This window comes from Phoca vitulina, unplaced genomic scaffold (genome assembly GCF_004348235.1).
Source record: "Phoca vitulina isolate PV1807 unplaced genomic scaffold, GSC_HSeal_1.0 scaffold1, whole genome shotgun sequence".
NCBI lineage: Eukaryota > Metazoa > Chordata > Mammalia > Carnivora > Phocidae > Phoca > Phoca vitulina.
In genome coordinates this window covers 47,530,723-47,549,550 of record NW_022589704.1, presented here as the reverse complement: position 1 = coordinate 47,549,550, position 18,828 = coordinate 47,530,723, and the positions used below count along the sequence as shown (strand labels likewise).

General features: G+C 35.5%; 1 protein-coding gene across 1 annotated transcript in view; it reads left to right on the top strand.

Moving 5' to 3' along the window:
• The window catches only part of FSIP2 (fibrous sheath interacting protein 2), a 107,225-nt gene that overhangs the window by 28,827 nt on the left and 59,570 nt on the right, over positions 1-18,828 (top strand). The window contains exons 10-14 of the mRNA XM_032420585.1: positions 1,202-1,314; positions 2,117-2,159; positions 3,351-3,457; positions 5,506-5,569; positions 16,862-16,919. Coding sequence (XP_032276476.1) covers positions 1,202-1,314; positions 2,117-2,159; positions 3,351-3,457; positions 5,506-5,569; positions 16,862-16,919 — 385 coding nt within the window. The remainder of the gene's footprint in view (positions 1-1,201; positions 1,315-2,116; positions 2,160-3,350; positions 3,458-5,505; positions 5,570-16,861; positions 16,920-18,828) is intronic.

The following is an 18,828-nucleotide window of genomic DNA, read 5'->3' as shown; positions in this document are numbered from 1 at the left end:
TAAATGTTAAACCAGTCCTGCATTCTAGGGATTAATCTTACTCATTCATTATGCATTATCTTTATCTTATATTGTTGGATTCAATTTATTTTATTTATATTTTTTGTATCTTTGTTAGTGGGGGGATGTTGACGGAGGTTTTCTTTTCTTGTAATGTCTTTTAATGATTTTGAGATCAAGGTGATCTTGATCTCAAAGTATGAATTGAGAGAGAAGTTCATTCCTCTTCAATTTTCTGTAAGACTTTGTATGGAATTTGTGTGATTTCTTCCTTAAATATCAGATATAATTCAGAAATGAAGTCATTTGAGCCTGAAGCTCTTTCCGGACATGTTTTTAACATATTCCATTTCTTTGATAGATATGTAGTTTTTCATATCAACTATTCATGAATGAGATTAGTTTGTGTTTTTCAAGGAATTTGTCATTTGTATATAAGTTTTTAAACTTAACTGCCATACATTTTTCATAATATTCCTTTGTTATTATTTTTAGTATTATCTATAGACTTCCGTCATGCTATTATCTCTAATTTTCCTAATGCTGAAAATTTGTGTCTTCTCTTTTTCCTGGTCAATCTGGCTTATCACTTTTATTGAAGTTTTCAAAGAATCAGCTATTAGGTTCATTATTTTCTTTCTTTTTTCTATTTCTTTGATTTTCACTTTGATCTTTACTATTTTCTTTCTTCTGCTTACTAAATGTGGACAAGGATGTGAAAGAATTGAAACTCTGATGCACTGCTGAATGGTATGCAAAAGGTATAGCCATTTTGGAAAACAGTGTGGTGTTTTTTAAAAGTTAAACCTATACTTACCATATGATCCAGTCATTCCACTACTAGGTATTTACCCCTTAGAAATGAAAACTCATGTCCACACAGTGACTTGTACATGAAAGCTCATAAAGGTTTATTTGTGAGAGGCCAAAATGGAAACAACCCAAACAGTAGGTAAGTAGATAAAAAACTGTGATGTATTCATATAATAAAACACTTCTCAGGGGATGAAAAAAATTTAATGGTATTGGAAAAGTTATTTTGATTGCAGTGATAGCTTCAGAGTTGTAGACATATTTTAAAATTGAAAAAAGAACATTCAATTTAAATAAGTATAGTTTGTCATATTTCAGTTACCCTTCAATAGGTTGTTAAAAAAAAAAAAAAAAACAACTATGGTGTTTCTCTCTCCTTTACTTTTAGGACCTGCAGCAAATGTTATTTATCAATCTTTAAGTAGTTCAAAGACTGTTGTCAAAAAACCAACAACTTCAGCTGGCCAGTCAGAAGTGCAAGTTAGTGGTACTGAACAAAAGGTATAAAATTCGGTCTCAAATTTTTGAATGGTGATTTTTTATCTCGTTAATCTTTGACTTTTTTGTCCTATCTCCTTCACTAACATAATACTGATTGGCTATAGATATTAGGGTCTATTCATGAGGCCAGATCTTCCCTTCAGAGTATTGAGTCACTATGTAATTTAGCAGAAACTAATCCAAACATTTAGCAATTGCAATAATAATAGCTAAAATTTATTGAACATCTATTGTTGTCCAAGCCCTGTGCTGAACCAGAAGGAAGGGAAAATGAGGAAATTGGGACACATAAGATAAAAAGATGAATAAAACATAATCACTCCCCTTGAGGACCTATTGCCTGATGGGACAGACAGACACAGAAAAATGATATCACAATGAAATGATGTTCTCAAAATCAAAATAAAATTTTGATCAAAATTTTGAGAAATGTGTTTGCCTAGCTGTAAGCTGGATTGGTATGGGTTATATTTATTTCCCTTAAACAGATTGAGTGACTCTAAACTTTTAGAACTAACCATTGAATGGATTACTATGCCTTTAAACAAAATATAGAATACTAGAAAAGGAACAACTGTACATTGCTACATACTGAACTCAATTTTAAACTAATTAAATTTGAGATCCCTATAGAAGATATTCTAGAAGGTTGTTAATATATATTTTCCCTGAGACAATTTTAGTTGAAAGTTAGGGCATAAATGGGGGAAAGTTTTTATAAATTTGGTTGACTGATAGAGGCAAAATTTCTTTTAGAAGTACAGTTGCTAATGAATGTTTTTCTCCTTAATGTACCATATAGAAAGATGGAGTAACTAGAAAATCAAGTGTTTTTGATGATAGAGGTAAGAAAGTGAAAAACAGTCAAACTTGTTATTTTGTTAATTTCATAATCATAGTTTTATCATATAGTTTTTGAAGTTGTTTTACTTGATTATAAAAACCATATTTTGGAAAGTAAGGCATGGTATAAAATTATTTATGAATATAGATATTATAATTGGCTCATATATTTCAGTGATTGCTTGATGAGTATGGCTTTTGAATTTTGTGCAGTGCGGAAAGTTAGGGTCCCTGCTGTGGCTGTTTATAGTGCTATAGCACATTACTGATAAACTGGGATCCAGTAAGGTACACTACAGAGACCTGTCTCCAGGATGATCCCCATACTCCACGGCCTTTAGTTCTTCCATAGATAATACATCTTACTTCTCATCTCCCCTTCAGTGGACTACACATTAGCTAAATTTTTCTGTGCCTTGTTAGATTTCTGGAAGTCACTAAAAATACTCCCATGCATATCCTACATATATATACAGAAAATATTGGACACCTACATCCAGTGGCCAATGATCACCTCTAATTCAATAGAATATCAAACTCATCATCTTCCTGATTTTTCTTGTTTTCATCCAGACACAAAATGTGAGTTATCTTTGACTCTTCTTTTTTGTATTTGTGTCCCAGAGTTGCCACTTTCTGTCTAATCTACCTCCTTAATTTCTTTTGCCCTTTCCTATTTTTTCATTCCCACAGCTTCTATCTTTGTTTCCTTCATCCTTGACTATTTCAGTAATCTTCCTCCATTCTCCTCCTCCTCTTTTTAATCCACCATAAATTTTACTGTGAAAGCATTCTTCCTAAAACACAGCTTTGGTTATTCCCCTATCCACATAGTGAGTTGGTCTTCCATTGCAGCCTGAATGAAATGAAAATAATTCTGGCAATGGTCTGTGTTTAATTATAGGAATTAAGCTGGCATAATATTAAATAAATTAGGATTAGAGGTTAAGGATTTCAGATTTGTCTCCAAAGGCAATGGTGAAAACCACTGGAAATTTGTAGCCAGTGAACATTTACAAAGGTCATGTTATTCTTGGAGATACTTCCTTAACTCAAATATATCCCTAATTGTGGTAATTCAGTGATTGTGGCAGCTCAGCAGAGAGAGCATTGGATCAAATATATTCATTAGCATTCACCCTTCTCCAGAAATATGATCTTCTCATATGTAAAATTATCTCTTCTTTCTCTAGGAGCTGTAAACATCTTAGCTCAAAATTCAGTTATTTCACCTCAAACTTCACCCACAAGAAATTGTCCAAGATCTTCACAGTCTTATTTGGATCCTCCAAAAGATGAGGTATATAATATTTCTTTTGCTCCAAATGCAAGTAAAATAAATGAGATACAATCTTATGATCAGCATTGGTATAAAAATTTTCATTCATGAAGTGACCATACCAAACTGCTTCACTCCCTGAAATTAGTCATATCATAATAAAATTTTAATAGTCCTAGGATAATCTTTCTAAATATAGGCTACAACACTGTAGTTCACAGTACATACCTGCAGCCTTCAGAGGAAGTATTAATTTGGCCTTTTATTGGGCTTTAACTAGTACTGATGGACTGTTCAGAGACAGTCATGCTATCTGTCCTCTTGGCTCTTGACCAGCCATCAGTTTTCTGCTATTGGAAAGTTACCAGCAAAGATTCAGGGTATGTCTTCTGATATAAATTAGATTTTTTTTTTCTGTGAGTTGCCTACTTATTATAGATAGGAGTCAAAACCACATCATCCATTCCATTAGTAACACAGTGTTAACTGTTCAACTGTGCTAAAGAGTTAACATGATTTGAAAATGGTAATTTATTAAGTTCTTTCCAAATGAATTCTACTTGATTAGGGTAGGAAGTGGCATCATTTTCTGTTTCTTCTAATGCATAATAATTGACAGACTGTGTAGTGCAGTTTTATTATAAACATTTTACAGTTCAGTGTTCTACTATGTCATTTTCCATTTTACGTATGCTAAGAGTCAAAAAAAAATTTCTTACCAACTTCAATATTTAGGATCCTAATATTGCCCAACAGATTGCAAAAGCTATGTCCTTTACTAAAAAACAAACAAACAAACAAACAAAAAACTCCTGTAAAAACAGTATCTAAGTTTTATTACTGACTTTTTTTGGTTAATGTGTGTATTATTAAATTTGCCACCTATCTTGATCTCAAATGAGTACGAAATGTCCAAAAATTCCTAATTTATTATAAGAAATAGCATGGCCATTTTATTATACTAAATATTACACTCTGCTTCCAAATGTACATAGCCTACCACTGTCAGAAAATGTATTTGTAGCGGTCTATGTTCAGCTCTCAGACCTGGGGGGCAAAAAAAAAAAAAAAAAAGCCTATTTATTTCACTGGATTTACCTCACTGAACATATTGAGTTCTTGAACAAGTCTAGAGAACCACATCCCTCTGTATTCAGAGAACCTGTTCTCTGCTTCAGCTCTACTTGAACTTTTTTCCTATTGTAGCTTTGTTAAAAAACACACCTATTCTTTTGTCCCACTGAGTTGATAAGCTTACTTACTAAACAGTGCATTCCACAGATAGTTAATTTTAGGATGCCAGTGAATACTACTATGTAGGAAGGGGTTAACATAGCAGGCTTGAGACTGTTGTCAAGGTTGCCCTTTGGCTAGTGTTGGGGAAGTTAGTTTTTCTAACAGTCCCTAAGTGATAGGGAACTTTCCTGAGCTGAATGGATGGTGCACTATATTAATAGCAAATAATGTGATTTTTGCTGAACACCTGACTTCTTTTTAGGAGGTTAGAATTTTGATATGCACTAAGGCAGAGGGCGTCCTTATGACCAGCCTTCAATAAAGACTTTGAGTGCTGAGTTTCTAATGGATTTCTCTGGGCAGAAACACTGTACATGTTACTGCATTTTTTTTTTTTTTAACTTGCTAGAGAAGAGAGCATGCTTAAGTGTGTCCTCTCACAGGAGGAGAGGGCATAAGAAAAACTATGCATGGATTTTTCCAGACTCAGCCTGTGTCTTTTCCCCTTCTTTATCCTACAGTGTATCCTTTTACTGTAATAAATCTTAGATGTGAGTACAACTATATTCTGAGTCCCATGAGTCTTAGCAAATCACCAAATGTGTGGGCGGTCTTGTGGACCTCCCATGATACAAGTGTGAACTTTTAAATTCTGTAAATAGATTTAACATAAACATCACAAAATGTGTGCATTTCTTAAAAACTGACAGTTAAGAGAAGCTCTCAAAATCTTAAATTTTTGTATTTTAAATATATAAGTAATAGTTGATGTTCAAATCCTGGAGGAAAAAAAATCCTTTGAGGATGTTTGTTTTGTTGTTTGGATTATGTAGAAGGAATTAAATGCTGATTGGAATGAAAGATCAAACAAGAGACCAAGCTACTTCTGTGAATCAGGTAAATATCAGTAACAGCTATTGAGTAAGTTATGCAATCTCTTAATTCACTTTTTCTACTAACATTTATTGAGCTCCTGCTTCATGCCTAGTATGGTGCTAAATATTCCTTGAATGTTTGGTACAAATCACCAGCAAAATATTTAACCTGGTCCCGGATCTCTTAGTGAGAAAAAATTTAAAACTACAGAATCAATTAGATTTGAAACTATGTATTTTCTGTTTCTTTTTGAGTTTGTTTTCACAAGTTACACTTTTCTTGTAAATTTATTCATCTAAATTTTCAAATTTCTTGGCATCAAGTAATCGTATGTCCTATCCACATGGATCAGATTATCAGAAGGCAGTATGGCATAATAGGTAGGAACATATATACTGGCAAGACTACTTAAATTGAATCCACACTCCAACACTAAAAATTTATGTCTGGCCAAGTTATTTAATTTCTCTGTTCTTTGGCTTTTCCAACTATAAAATGAGAATATTACCTAACCCAAATTCACTGCCCATCTCTGGAAAGGCCAATCAAGAGATGAGTTTTGATTAAAAAGGAATTTGAGCTTTATTCAGGAGGCCTGAAATCTGGAGAGAGGCAGTCTCTTGTCTGAGGTTTCTGCCTGGCCATAAGATTTTTAAAGGGGTTTAATCAGTTAAGGGAGTACAGTAGTCTGTGACATTTTTTTATTACCTGCAGACTCAGTGATGTCAGCTAGAGTTATCTCTCAGCTCAGAAGTTGTGCAAGAAGTTCTAGTTCTTTTGTGTCCAGGGTGGGGGTTGTGCAAGAAGGTCTGGTTCCTTGGTACCCAGGGGTTGTGCAAGACTACTCTGTTTGTTCTGCAAAGGAGGGCAAGGTCTACAGATGCACAAAGGGAGGTCGGTAAAGTCATAGTGTGACCTTAAAAAAGAAAAACATTTTGCTAAAAGATTGTTGGGCTAATCAGAGTCCAGATGGCTTCAAATAGGTCTGGCCTCTGTGGCCTGGGAATGTTCTGGTCCTTCATTCCCCAAGGCCAGTGGTCTGCAGATCTCAAAGGAAGTAAATTAGTTCTGTTACAGATCAAGAACCTTAGGTCAGTAAGCAAGGAGTGTGTTAACTTGAAGCAAGTTAACTTTAAAACTCTTTTGAGTGCTGTTACATGAACAGTAATAGTACATCATTCATATGATTCCTATGGCAATTCAATAAGTTAATATTTGTAAAAGTGCTTAGAATAGTGTGTGGCACTTAATTGGTGATATGTAAGAGATTTTGAAATGTACTGTAAAACTTAATGTACAATATTTTCATTTTTTAAAAATCCTATCTAAATTCCAATTTTGTGTTATTTTGTATTTATAGATTAGTTTTAAAATTTCAAGTATATTGGATTTCTAGTTTCCTTTTTGCTATTGATTTCCAATTTAATTGCTTTGTGGACTGACAGCCTGGCCTTTATGATACCAGATTTTTGAAATATCTGCAAAATTGCCCTATTGGCTTAGCACACATGATTAATTTTGTACATGTTCTGTGTGGTTGAAAATAATAAATATTATCAATTTGGTGGTGCCATGTTCTAAATATTTCCATTCAATCAAGATGTTGAATTGTGTAGTTCAAATATTCTATATACTTTTATTTACTCTGTTCTAAAAATCATTGGGAATGATTAGTTATCAACTCCTCCATGTAGTTCTGTCCATTTTTACTTTTTAATTCTTGGTCTGGGTTACTCGGCACATCCAGGACTATCCTGGTGAATTGAGGTTGTTTTTTTTTATTTAAATTTCAGTTAGTTAACATACAGTGTAATATTAGTTTCGGTTGTAAAATTAAGTTTTTTATTATTATGTATGGATCTTTATCATAAGTGATGCTTTTTGTCTCAAATTTAGTAGGTCCGACACTAATATAGCTATATCAGCTTTGTGTCTTAGTATCTTTTTATGTATAGATGTGGCTTTTGTAAGCACTCTACACCTGCATCACCTTGTTTTATTTTTATTGAGTCTAGGAATTTGACTACTAATTGAATTTAAGCCATTTACACTTATGTTAATTAAAACCTTGGAATATTTCTCATGCCTTATTGGTGCTTTTACTTTGTTCTGCTTTTTTATATTTCCCTTCAATTTCTCCTTTCTTGATTTCTTTTAGAGTATTAAGCTTATTTTTTTTATTATGTAAGTCACCATACAGTACATCATTACTTTTTGATGTAGTGTTCCATGATTCGTTATTTGCATATAACACCCAATGTTCATCATGTGACTTCCTTAATACCCATCACTGGGCTACCCTATCCTCCCACCACCCTCCCCTCTGGAACCCTCAGATTGTTTCCCGGAGCCCATAGTCTCTCATGGTTCGTCTCCCCCTATGATTGCCCCTCCTTCAGTTTTCCCTTCCTTCTCCATGCTATTCCTTATGTTCCACATATGAGTGAAACAGTATGATAATTGTCTTTCTCTGCTTGAGTTATTTCACTTAGCATAATCCCCTCCAGTTCCACCACGTCGATGCAAATGGTGGGTATTCATCCTTTCTGATGGCTAAGTAATATTCCATTGTATATATGAACCACATCTTCTTTATCCATTCATCTGTTGAAGGGCCTCTCAGCTCCTTCTGCAGTTTGGCTATTTTGGACATTGCTGCTATGAACATTGGGGTGCATGTGCCCCTTCTTTTCACTACATCTGTATCTTTGGGGTAAATACCCAGTAGTGCAATTGCTGGCCATAGGGTAGCTCTATTTTTAACATCTTGAGGAACCTCCATACCGTTTTCCAAAGTGGCTGTACCAACTTACATTCCCATCAATAGTGTAAGAGGGTTCCCCTTTCTCCACAACCTCTCCAACATTTGTTGTTTCCTGCCTTGTTAATTTTTTACCATTCTAACTAGTGTAAGGTGTTATCTCAATGTGTTGGGGTTTTTTTTAAGATTTTATTTATTTATTTGACAGAGAGAGATACAGTGAGAGAAGAAACACAAGCAGGGGGAGTGGGAGAGGGAGGAGCAGGCTTCCCGCCTAGCAGGAAGCCCGATGTGGGGCTCAATCCCAGGACCCTGGGATCATGACCTGAGCCGAAGGCAGACGCTTAACGACTGAGCCACCCAGGCGCCCCCTCAATGTGGTTTTGATTTGAATTTCCCTGATGGCTAATGATGATGAACATTTTTTCATGTGTCTATTAGCCATTTGTATGTCTTCTTTTGAAAAGTGTCTGTTCATGTCTTCTGCCCAGTTTTTTACTTGATTATTTGTTTTTTGGGTGTTGAGTTTGAGAAGTTCTTTATAGATCTTGGACATTAGCCCTTTGTCTGTAGTGTCTTTTGCAAATATCTTCTCCCATTCCGTGGGTTGCCTCTTAGTTTTGTTGACTGTTTTCTTTGCTGTGCAGAAGCTTTTTATCTTGATGAAGTCCCAAAAGTTCATTTTTACTTTTGCTTCACTAGCCTTTGGAGACGTGTCTTGAAAGAAGTTGCTGTGGCTGATGTTGAAGAGGTTACTGCCTATGTTCTCCTCTAGGATTTTGATGAATTCCTGTCTCACATTGAGGTCTTTCATCCATTTTGAGTTTATCTCTGTGTATGGTGTAAGAGAATGGTCGAGTTTCCTTCTTCTGTATACAGCTGTCCAATTTTCCCAGCACCATTTATTGAAGAGACTGTCTTTTTTCCATTCAGTATTTTTTCCTGCTTTGTCAAAGATTAGTTGACCATAGAGTTGAGGGTCCATATCTGGGCTCTCTATTCTGTTCCATTGGGCTATGTGTCTGTTTTTGTGCCAGTACCATGCTGTCTTGGTGATCACGGCTTTGTAATATAGCTTGAAATCAGGCAACGTGATGCCCCCAGCTTTGTCTTTCTTTTTCAACATTTCCTTGGCAATTTGGGGTCTTTTCTGGTTCCATACAAATTTTAGGATTGTTTTTTCCAGCTCTTTGAAAAATGCCACTGGTATTTTAATAGGGAGGGCGTTGAAAGTGTAGATTGCTCTGGGCAGCATAGACATTTTAACAATGTTTATTATTCCGATCCATGAGCATGGAATGTTTTTCCATCTTTTTGTGTCTTCTTCAATTTCTTTCATGAGTGTTCTGTAGTTCCTAGAGTATAGATTCTTTACCTCTTGGTTAGGTTTATTCCGAGGTATCTTATGGTTTTTGGTGCTATTGTAAATGGAATCAATCCCCTAATTTCTCTTTCTACAGTTACATTGTTAGTGTATAGAAAAGCAACTGATTTCTATGCATTGATTTTGTATCCTGCCACATTACTGCATTGCTGTATGAGTTCTAGTAATTTGGAGGTGGAGTCTTTTGTGTTTTCCACATAAAGTATCATCTCATCTGCGAAGAGAGAGAGTTTGACTTCTTCTTTGCCGATTTGAATTCCTTTTATTTCTTATTGTTGTCTGATTGCTGTTGCTAGCACTTCTAGTACTACGTTGAACAATAGTGGTGAGAGTAGGCATCCCTGTCATGTTCCCGATCTTAAGGGAAAAGCTCTCAGCTTTTCCCCCTTGAGAATAATATTCACTGTGGGTTTTTCATAGATGGATTTTATGAAATTGAGGAATGTTCCCTCTATACCTACACTCTGAAGAGTTTTAATCTGGAAAGGAATTTTGTCAAATGCTTTTTCTGCATCAGTTGAGAGGATCATATGGTTCTTGTCTTTTCTTTTATTAATGTGTTCTATCACATTGATTGATTTGCAAATGTTGAACCACCCTTGCATCCCAGGAATAAATCCTACCTGGTCGTGATGGATAATCCTTTTAATGTACTGTTGGATCTTGTTGGCGAGGATCTTGTCAAGTATTTTGGCATCCATATTCATCAGGGATATTGGTCTGTAATTCTCCTTTTTGATGGGGTCTTTGCCTGGTTTTGGGATCAAGGTAACGCTGGCCTCATAGAACAAGTTTGGAAGTTTTCCTTCTGTTTCTATTTTTTGAAACAGCTTCAGAAGAATAGGTAGTATTTCTTCTTTAAATGTTTGGTAGAATTCCCCTGGGAATCCATCTGGCCCTGGACTCTTATTTTTTGGGAGGTTTTTGATTATTGCTACGATTTCGTTACTGGTTATTGGTCAAGTCAGGTTGTCAATTTCTTCCTGTTTCTGTCTGGGTAGTTTATAAGTTTCCAGGAAGGCATCCATTTTTTTCAGGTTGCTTAATTTATTGGCATATAGTTGCTAATAATAATTTCTAATAATTTTTTCTGTTTCCTTGGTGTTAGTCATGATCTCTCCCCTTTCATTCATAATTTTATTAATTTGGGTCCTTTCTCTTTTCTTTTGGATAAGTCTGGCCAGAGGTATTGATCTTATTAATCCTTTCAAAGAACCAGCTTCTAGTTTCATTGATCTGCTCTACTGCTTTTACGGTTTCTATTTCATTGATCTTTGCTTTAATCCTTATTATTTATCTTCTCCTGCTTGGTTTAGGTTTTATTTGCTGTTCTTTCTCCAGTTCCTTTAGGTATAAAGTTAGCTTGTGCATTTGGGATTTTTCTACTTTTTTGAGTGAGGCTGGATGGCTATTTATTTCCCCCTTAGGACCACATTTGCAGTATCTCATAGGTTTTGAACTGATGTGTTTTTGTTCTCATTGGTTTCCATGAGTTGTTTAAGTTCTTCTTCAGTTTCCTGGTTGACCCAAACATTTCTTTAGCAGGATGGTCTTTAGCTTCCATGTGTTTGAATTCCTTCCAAATTTTTTCTTGTGATTGAGTTCCAGTTTCAAAGCACTGTGGTCTGAAAATAAACAGGGCATACTCTCAGTCTTTTGGTATCAGTTGAGACCTGACTTGTGATGCAGTATGTCATCTATTCTGGAGAAAGTTCTGTGTGCATTTGAGAAGAATGAGTATTCTGTTGCTTTAGTGTGGAATGTTCTGTATGTATCTATGAAGTCCATCTGGTCCAATGTGTCATTCAAAGCTCTTGTTTCTTTGTTGATTTTCTGCTTAGATGATCTGTCTGTTGCTGAGAGTGGAGTATTGAGGTCTCCTACAATTACTGTATTATTATCAATATGTTTCTTTATTTTGGTTAACAGTTGGCTTATGTAGTTGGCTCCTCCCATGTTGGGGGCATAAATATTTACAATTGTTAGATCTTCTTGTTGGATATACCCTTTAAGAATGATATAATGTCCCTCTGTATCTCTTAATACAGTCTTTAGCTTAAAATCTAATTTGTCTATTATGAGAATTGCTACCCCGGCTTTCTTTTGAGGTCCATTGGCATGAAAAATGGTTCTCCATCCCCTCACTTTCTGTCTGGATGTATCTTTAGGTTCAAAATGAGTCTCTTGTAGACAGCATATGGATGGGTCATGTCTTTTTATCCAATCTGCACCCTTGTGCTGTTTCATGGGAGCATTTAAGCTGTTCACGTTGAGATGACTATTGAAAGATATGATTTTAGTGCCATCCTATTGCCTGTGAAGTCCCTATTTCTATAAATTGTCTCTGTAAATTTCTATTCTATGTCACTTTCTCCTTTTATAGAATCCCCTTTAATATTTATTGCAGGGCCAGCTTAGTGGTTACATATTCTTTCAGTTTCTGCCTGTCCTGGAAACTCCTTGTCTCTCCATCCATTCTGAATGACAGCCTTGCTGGATAAAGTATTCTTGGCTGCATGTTATTCTCATTTAGTACCCTGAATATGTCTTGCCAGCCTTTTCTGGCTTGCCAGGTCTCTTTGGACAGGTCTGATGTTATTCTGATGTTCCTCCCTCTGTACATAAGAAATCTCTTCCCCCAGCTCCTTTCAGGATTGCTTCCTTCGTTCTAAGATTTGCGAGTTTTACTATTATATGTTGGGGCATTGATCCTTCTCATTGATCTTGGGAAGGATCCTCTCTGCCTCATGGACATAAATGCTTGTTTCATTCCCCAGATTAGGGAAGTTCTCAGCTATGATTTGCTCAAATATATCATCTAGTCCTCTCTCTCTCTCCACTCCCTCAGGGATCCCAATAATTCTGACATTGGAACGTTTCATGGTGTCATTAATCTCTCTCAGGCTGATCTCTTCAGCTTTCAGGAGTTTATCCCAGGCCTCCTGGCTTCCTTCTTTTCTATCATCTTATCTTCTAGCTCATCAATTCATTCTTCAGCCTCTTTTACCGTGGCTGTCAGAGTATCCAGTTTAGACTGCATCTCATTCATGTATCTTTAAGTTCAGCCTGATTAGATCTCATTTCTGCCTTTAAAGATTCTATATTGTCACTAATATTTTTCTCAAGCCTAGATATCGACTTCATAATTGCTACTCTGAAGTCTGTCTCTGACATCTTGCTTATATCCATATCCATTAGGTCTGTGGCAGAGGCCATAGTCTATGATTCTTTTCTTTGTTGGGGGTTCCTCCTCTTAGTCATTCTGTTGAGGGGTGGTTGAGGGAATGTAAAGAGCCCAAAGTATTAACCACAACCGAAGCAAGATGCACCCATTTTATAGGGACCCTAGGGTTGTCGTCCTCTTGTTCTTCCACCCTGTCTTCTTCTGGGGGAGGGACCTGCTGTGCTGTTTCATGCAACCCTGCTTGGGCAGAGTTGCCCTGCCCCTGTTGGGGGGGGGGGGCTCAGTGGAAACCAGTTTTTTGAGCTTTTGTAGCTTTCTGAGTCTCTTCTGTCTCTTCCGAGAGTCAAAGCAAAAATCACCATACCCAAACCTATGACCCAGAGCAGAGAAATTGTAGTCTGCTCTTCACTGAGCCCTCCAAGACACAGAGCCTCCGTTTCTGTCTGCACTGCTAAAAACTGCAGCCTCCCTTGTGGTGCGCACCACAGCAACTCTCTCAGAGGTAGATTGCAGGGCTTGGTGTGTCTCTGCCCTTTGTGCTTCTAAAACCACGAGCTGCCTCAGTTCATGCATGCACCCACAGCTCCTGGATCCTGTCTGGGGGCTGCTCTAAAGTCCTTTCCCTGCCACTATCGGTCTGTGAGTCTGTGCCCGGTCCCCCGCTGGGGACGCTTTTGTTCTCTGGTGTTATATTACCTTCCCAGCGCCAGCTTATGGTGGCTCCCTCCCCCTTCTGTTTATTTTCTGATACCTGCCCGCAGAATCATGGCTCTGCCCTTCATACCTCACAACTGCCAGAGATTTTCTGCTTGTAGAGATCCAGATATATATTCTTACATCTCAGGCTGATTTCTTGGGTGTTCAGAATGGTTTGGTAGATATCCAGCTAATTTCAGGGGACCGGTTGAAATAGAGTCCCCTACTCCTCTGCCATCTTGCCTCTCCTAAGCTTATTTTTAATCCATTTTTCTCTCTACTGTTTTAGAAACTGTATGCTATGTATATTCCTTTTGACAATTACCTTTGAATTTTGCATGTATGCTTAAAGTAAAAGTCAAAGTTAAAATAATTAACTTCTAAATCACTATTTCATATCATATTTAACCAATAGTTTAGTTTTGATTTTTTTACCAGCTAAATTAAAATTCTGATTTTTATACAGTCAGGTTTTGGTTATATTTGTCCATGTTTACCAGTATTTTTTTTGTTCACCATTCCCTTTTGCATTTCATACTTTCTAGAATCACCTTCATTCTTCCTAAAGTAAATCCATTCTTTAGAAATGTCATTAGTAAATGAATTTGGGGAGTAAATCCTCAGATTCTGTTTGATAAAACTCTATTTTACCATGTTCTGGGATATAATTATGGCTGGGTATACAAGTCCTTAAGGACAGCTATTTTTTCTTAGCACTGTAAAGATATTGTTTTACTTAAATGTTCTACTTTTTCTCTATTTAATAATTCCTGCATAAGTGATTCTCCCCCTCCCCTACCCACACACACCTCAGTCTGCTTTTAAGGTCTTTCTTTTATTTTTCTTTAGTATTATTATGGTGAACAGTTCTGGACAAGTTTCAGCTACTTTTCCTCTCCTGTATTGCCTCTCCCCACTTTCTTTATTATTTTCTTCTAAAACTCCAGTTATGTATATTTAGACCTCCTTTTTTTTCTTCTACATCCTTTAACAACTATCATATTTTCCATTTCTCTGTGCTGCATTCTGGTTAATTTCTTCAAATTTGTCCTCCAAATGACCAATTCTTTCTTCAGTTTATCTAATTTACTATTTTATCAATTCAATGCATTTTGAAATTTCTCTGATTAAACAAACATTATATATATATATATATATGCATATATATATAATTTCTGAATAGTTATTTTTCAAATTTAACTGGACTTTTTTGATAAGTTCTTGTTCCATTCCTATGTTTTCCAATCCCTTCTTTATATATTTATACATATAAGATACACTTTTTAAATATTCTCTCTCTGGTAATTCAAATATCTGAAATAGTGATGTCTAATTCAAATGCTTTTTTTTTCCTGCTAATAGTCACAGGGATTTGTTTCTTCATATTTGTCTTTGTGTGTGTGTGTGTGTGTGTGTGTGTGTGTGTGTGTGTGTGTGTGTAGGGGGCATTATTGTTATATGTAAGCTCATTTTTGACAGAAATGTATCATTAGGAATTCTATATTTGGATAGTGTGTGTTGCTCTATAAAAACTCAAATTCAACACATTAAATATGTACAGTTCTTTGAGTACCAATTATACCTCTATAAAGCAGTTTAAAAAATTTCCATATGCTTCTGCTAGGCATCTGGAAGAGGTATAAACACAGGTTCATTTTAAATTAATTTCTTACTTGGAGTTTTATGACCATATAGATTTGAACCTCAAAGTCATATTGGAATTCATAATCACAGATTATCTCTTAAAAGAGATTTTTATTTTTTTCCTCTTATTCCTCTATCCACAGCTGTAGCCAAGACATAGTTTATTTGTGCTGCTACCTCTGTGGCATGAGTTTTTTTGTTTTTGTTTTTGTTTTTAAGACAACTCTTCAACCAAGGGTATAGCTCTTTGGCATCTAGTATATTTTTAGAGGCTCTTACTTAGTTTTGATTCCCCATTTTGTTTGTAGGTATTGCCAATGCTCACAGAGCAAGCATCAGCTTCAAAACTTGCTTACCACTCTAGATTTGTGTTATTACAAATTTTTTACTCTCAAAGATTTCTCTTAATGTGTTTGAAAGCTTAGCTGCTTTTAAGAGGGTAGTTTAAATTATTTATATAGAATTCTAGGCAATTTTTTTAGATATCTACTCCAGCATATTAATGGAAACAGAAAAGCTTTTTTTTTTTTACTTTGCTTTTAAAATAGCATTATTTTCACACTTAATTTCTCAGATCTGTGCACTCTTAATTCCAATTACTTCTACCAAACTGAACATACACAAAAACGTATCTATAAAAACAAACTCAAAATGGTTCACAGGATTTAAGTAAGACATTTTATACACATCGTTAGTACCTATTGGTTACTCATTTGCTGGAAGAAACAAGAGTTACCATCTAAACTTAACTTTGAACTAGTTCTAATTACTAATACTACTTTCTGAAATTAGGGCAATCTTTTTGTCTAAAACTTTAATTCATTTGTGTTTTTGCATAATTGACATACACCAATTCAGTATGCCTGTAGAGATGTACTGCAGAAAGACTTCCTATATCACTTCAATCCTGAGTATTTACCAAAACTCAGCAATAGAATCTTGCTAGATTATATACAAAGCAAGTTAGATAATATTCAAGTAGGAGAAGATTAATGGCAGACAAATCAATGCATAAATGTTGAGGAACATATTAATTAAATAATGGATTCAACAAACAAATGTTACTGAATACTTACTGTGTGTTAAGTGCTGAAGATATAGTGGTAAATTTATTTCATAGTCAGGAAGACAGAAAAGTAAACATTTAATTATGATATAACATAATGAGTTTTGTAATAGAAACGTGTAAAATGCTTCAGGGGCACTAAAGAAGGATATTTATTTACTTAGGCAAGGCTTTCTGGTGGAATTAATACAAACTGAGTGAAGCCTAAAAGATGAGAAGTTAAAAAGAAGGCATAGGGTGCTCCAGACAAAGGAAATGGCAAAAACAAAGGCCCAGAGACATGGAAAACAGGATATATTTAGCAAATTATATCATTCTGTGTCTATGGACCATAGATTATATATGAATAGATAGAGACTAGCCAGAGTAGACACTGCAGAGGTAAGTGAGAACATCAGATTGTATGGTATATTTTATGCCTTCCTAAGGAATTTGGGCTTCATTGTGGAGAATCTCTGGAGGCCTTTAAACAAGATAGTACCAAAGAATAAAGATCTACTAAAGAATATTAATTTCCATTTCACAAATTGCTGGGGAAGAATACAAACTAATTACAATTTTCTTTTTCTAATAAATAGGACCTCAGGTTCATGCCACAGCCCAGGGTACTTTCCCTTCTCGTGCTTTCTCAAATACGTAAGTATCTAAGAAAATTAATGTGTAAATATAAATTAATATTTTAATAATTACATGAGTGCTATTCAAAAGCAAATGATTACATAGAATCCTCTAGTAGTTCTACTTGGATTTAGTGAAACTTCTGTCTTTTGCAAATTCTCAGCACTAAGCTTAAATTGTAAAGCAGACAAAGGGAATGTTTTTCCTCTTCCTTCTCTGTTTCCTTATCCCCACTGTGGTTCTACACTTCCCCCTTCACTTCAGAGTCTTCAACCATGTTCAAGTATATCCTACCGTAATCCCTCCTCTTCAAGAGTTTTCCAGCATCTGGACCTTGTTCCTTTGCTTTTATCACCTTTGAAACATTTACCATTTCTTAGGCCTTTTGAGATTATTGGCTTCCCAAGGATGGTAAGTTAGTTTACTGCAAATATTGATGACTTAATCAATTATTCTCCTAACGGGTATTTGCAGTATAACCTCAAATAATAACCTCTGAGGATGGAAATTGCAAGTCTCTGAAGAAGAAATTTGGGGGGCCTGAGGGATTTTCATTCCTCAAACCTCAATGGCCACCTATTCTGTTGGTGGTTATGTATGGTTTTCTCAACTCTAGGGGGAAAAAAACAAAAAACTATTATTTTAGACCCAATATCATCACATTCTTATAAAGGTAATATGCCAAATAATGTCCAGGATATACTTTAGAAACCCCAAATCCCTATGAAAATGGTAGGTCAAAGTTAAGAGATGTATGGTGGTAAAGGTTATCAAAATATTCAGATCAAACTTCCTTGGAGGAAGTATCTTCTTTTAGGACTGATGGCTGTCAATTTAACTGACTTACTGAGAGTACATAGGATATGTAGCACTATAATAGATGCAGAAGGAAGAAAACTGACGAGTTCAGTTTAAAATACAAAGTGGAGGAATGATGATCATGTGTAAATAATGACTATTTTTATTTTACTTGTTGAAATATTTTTTTTTATTTATTGGAAATATAAATACTTGCCTCTTCATTAAATAGGTTAGAAGAGGCTCATAATAAAGTCTTAATTCCTGCCTCTTCATTTTCTCCCACCCAAGATTACAGAACCACAGAATCATTTGAATGTTTCATAGCAAATATTTTGGCTACTCTTTCATTAAAAATCTTAGCTCAGCTAAGATGATTAACTCTAGGCATGGCCTGGAGCTTCTTCACCAGTCCCTCCCAAACTGATGGGAATAAAATACTTTTAGTTTCACGTACCCATTCTAACCTCAGGTCAGAGTACAAATAAAACACAACTAACAATACTTTCCAGTCTGACTCTTCCCATCATACACATATCCCATTCCTCGTGTTCTGATTTAACTCCAGATTTCATAAGACTTTATGATAGAATCATCACATCTGATATACTGTCCACCTCATCTTCCCTCTCTTTCTTCTATTGTTTAATTCTATTTTTTTCTAATGTTAATACAAAAGGCATACAGAAAGGTTTATAAAATAGACATGGAAATTCAGGACCAAGAGAATGAAGACAAATCAAATACCATAGCAGTGGGGGTAAACAGAGTTGCAATAATTATGTCCTGCACTTAGATAATGAGTAAGTTCATATTATTGGATGGAAGACATTAGGAGTAACAGGGTGAAGAAGGCAGTAAGTCTGCAGCTGTGCAGACCGTGGTCAGGAATTTGTAGTTTATTTAATGGGTGGCACTCTGATGGTTTGGAGGGGGAATGTAGCGGTCATATTAGCATGCATGATAGACAACTCTGATAGAAATATATAAGAAAAATTGAAGGCAAGAAACCAGGAATCAGCTCTAGAAGCCCATATTAGTGACCTGCACAAAGGCTTCATTTTGTATTAGAGATTAGGCCTAGATCCAAAAGACTTTAAGTGGGAATTTATTTATCAAATATTTATTA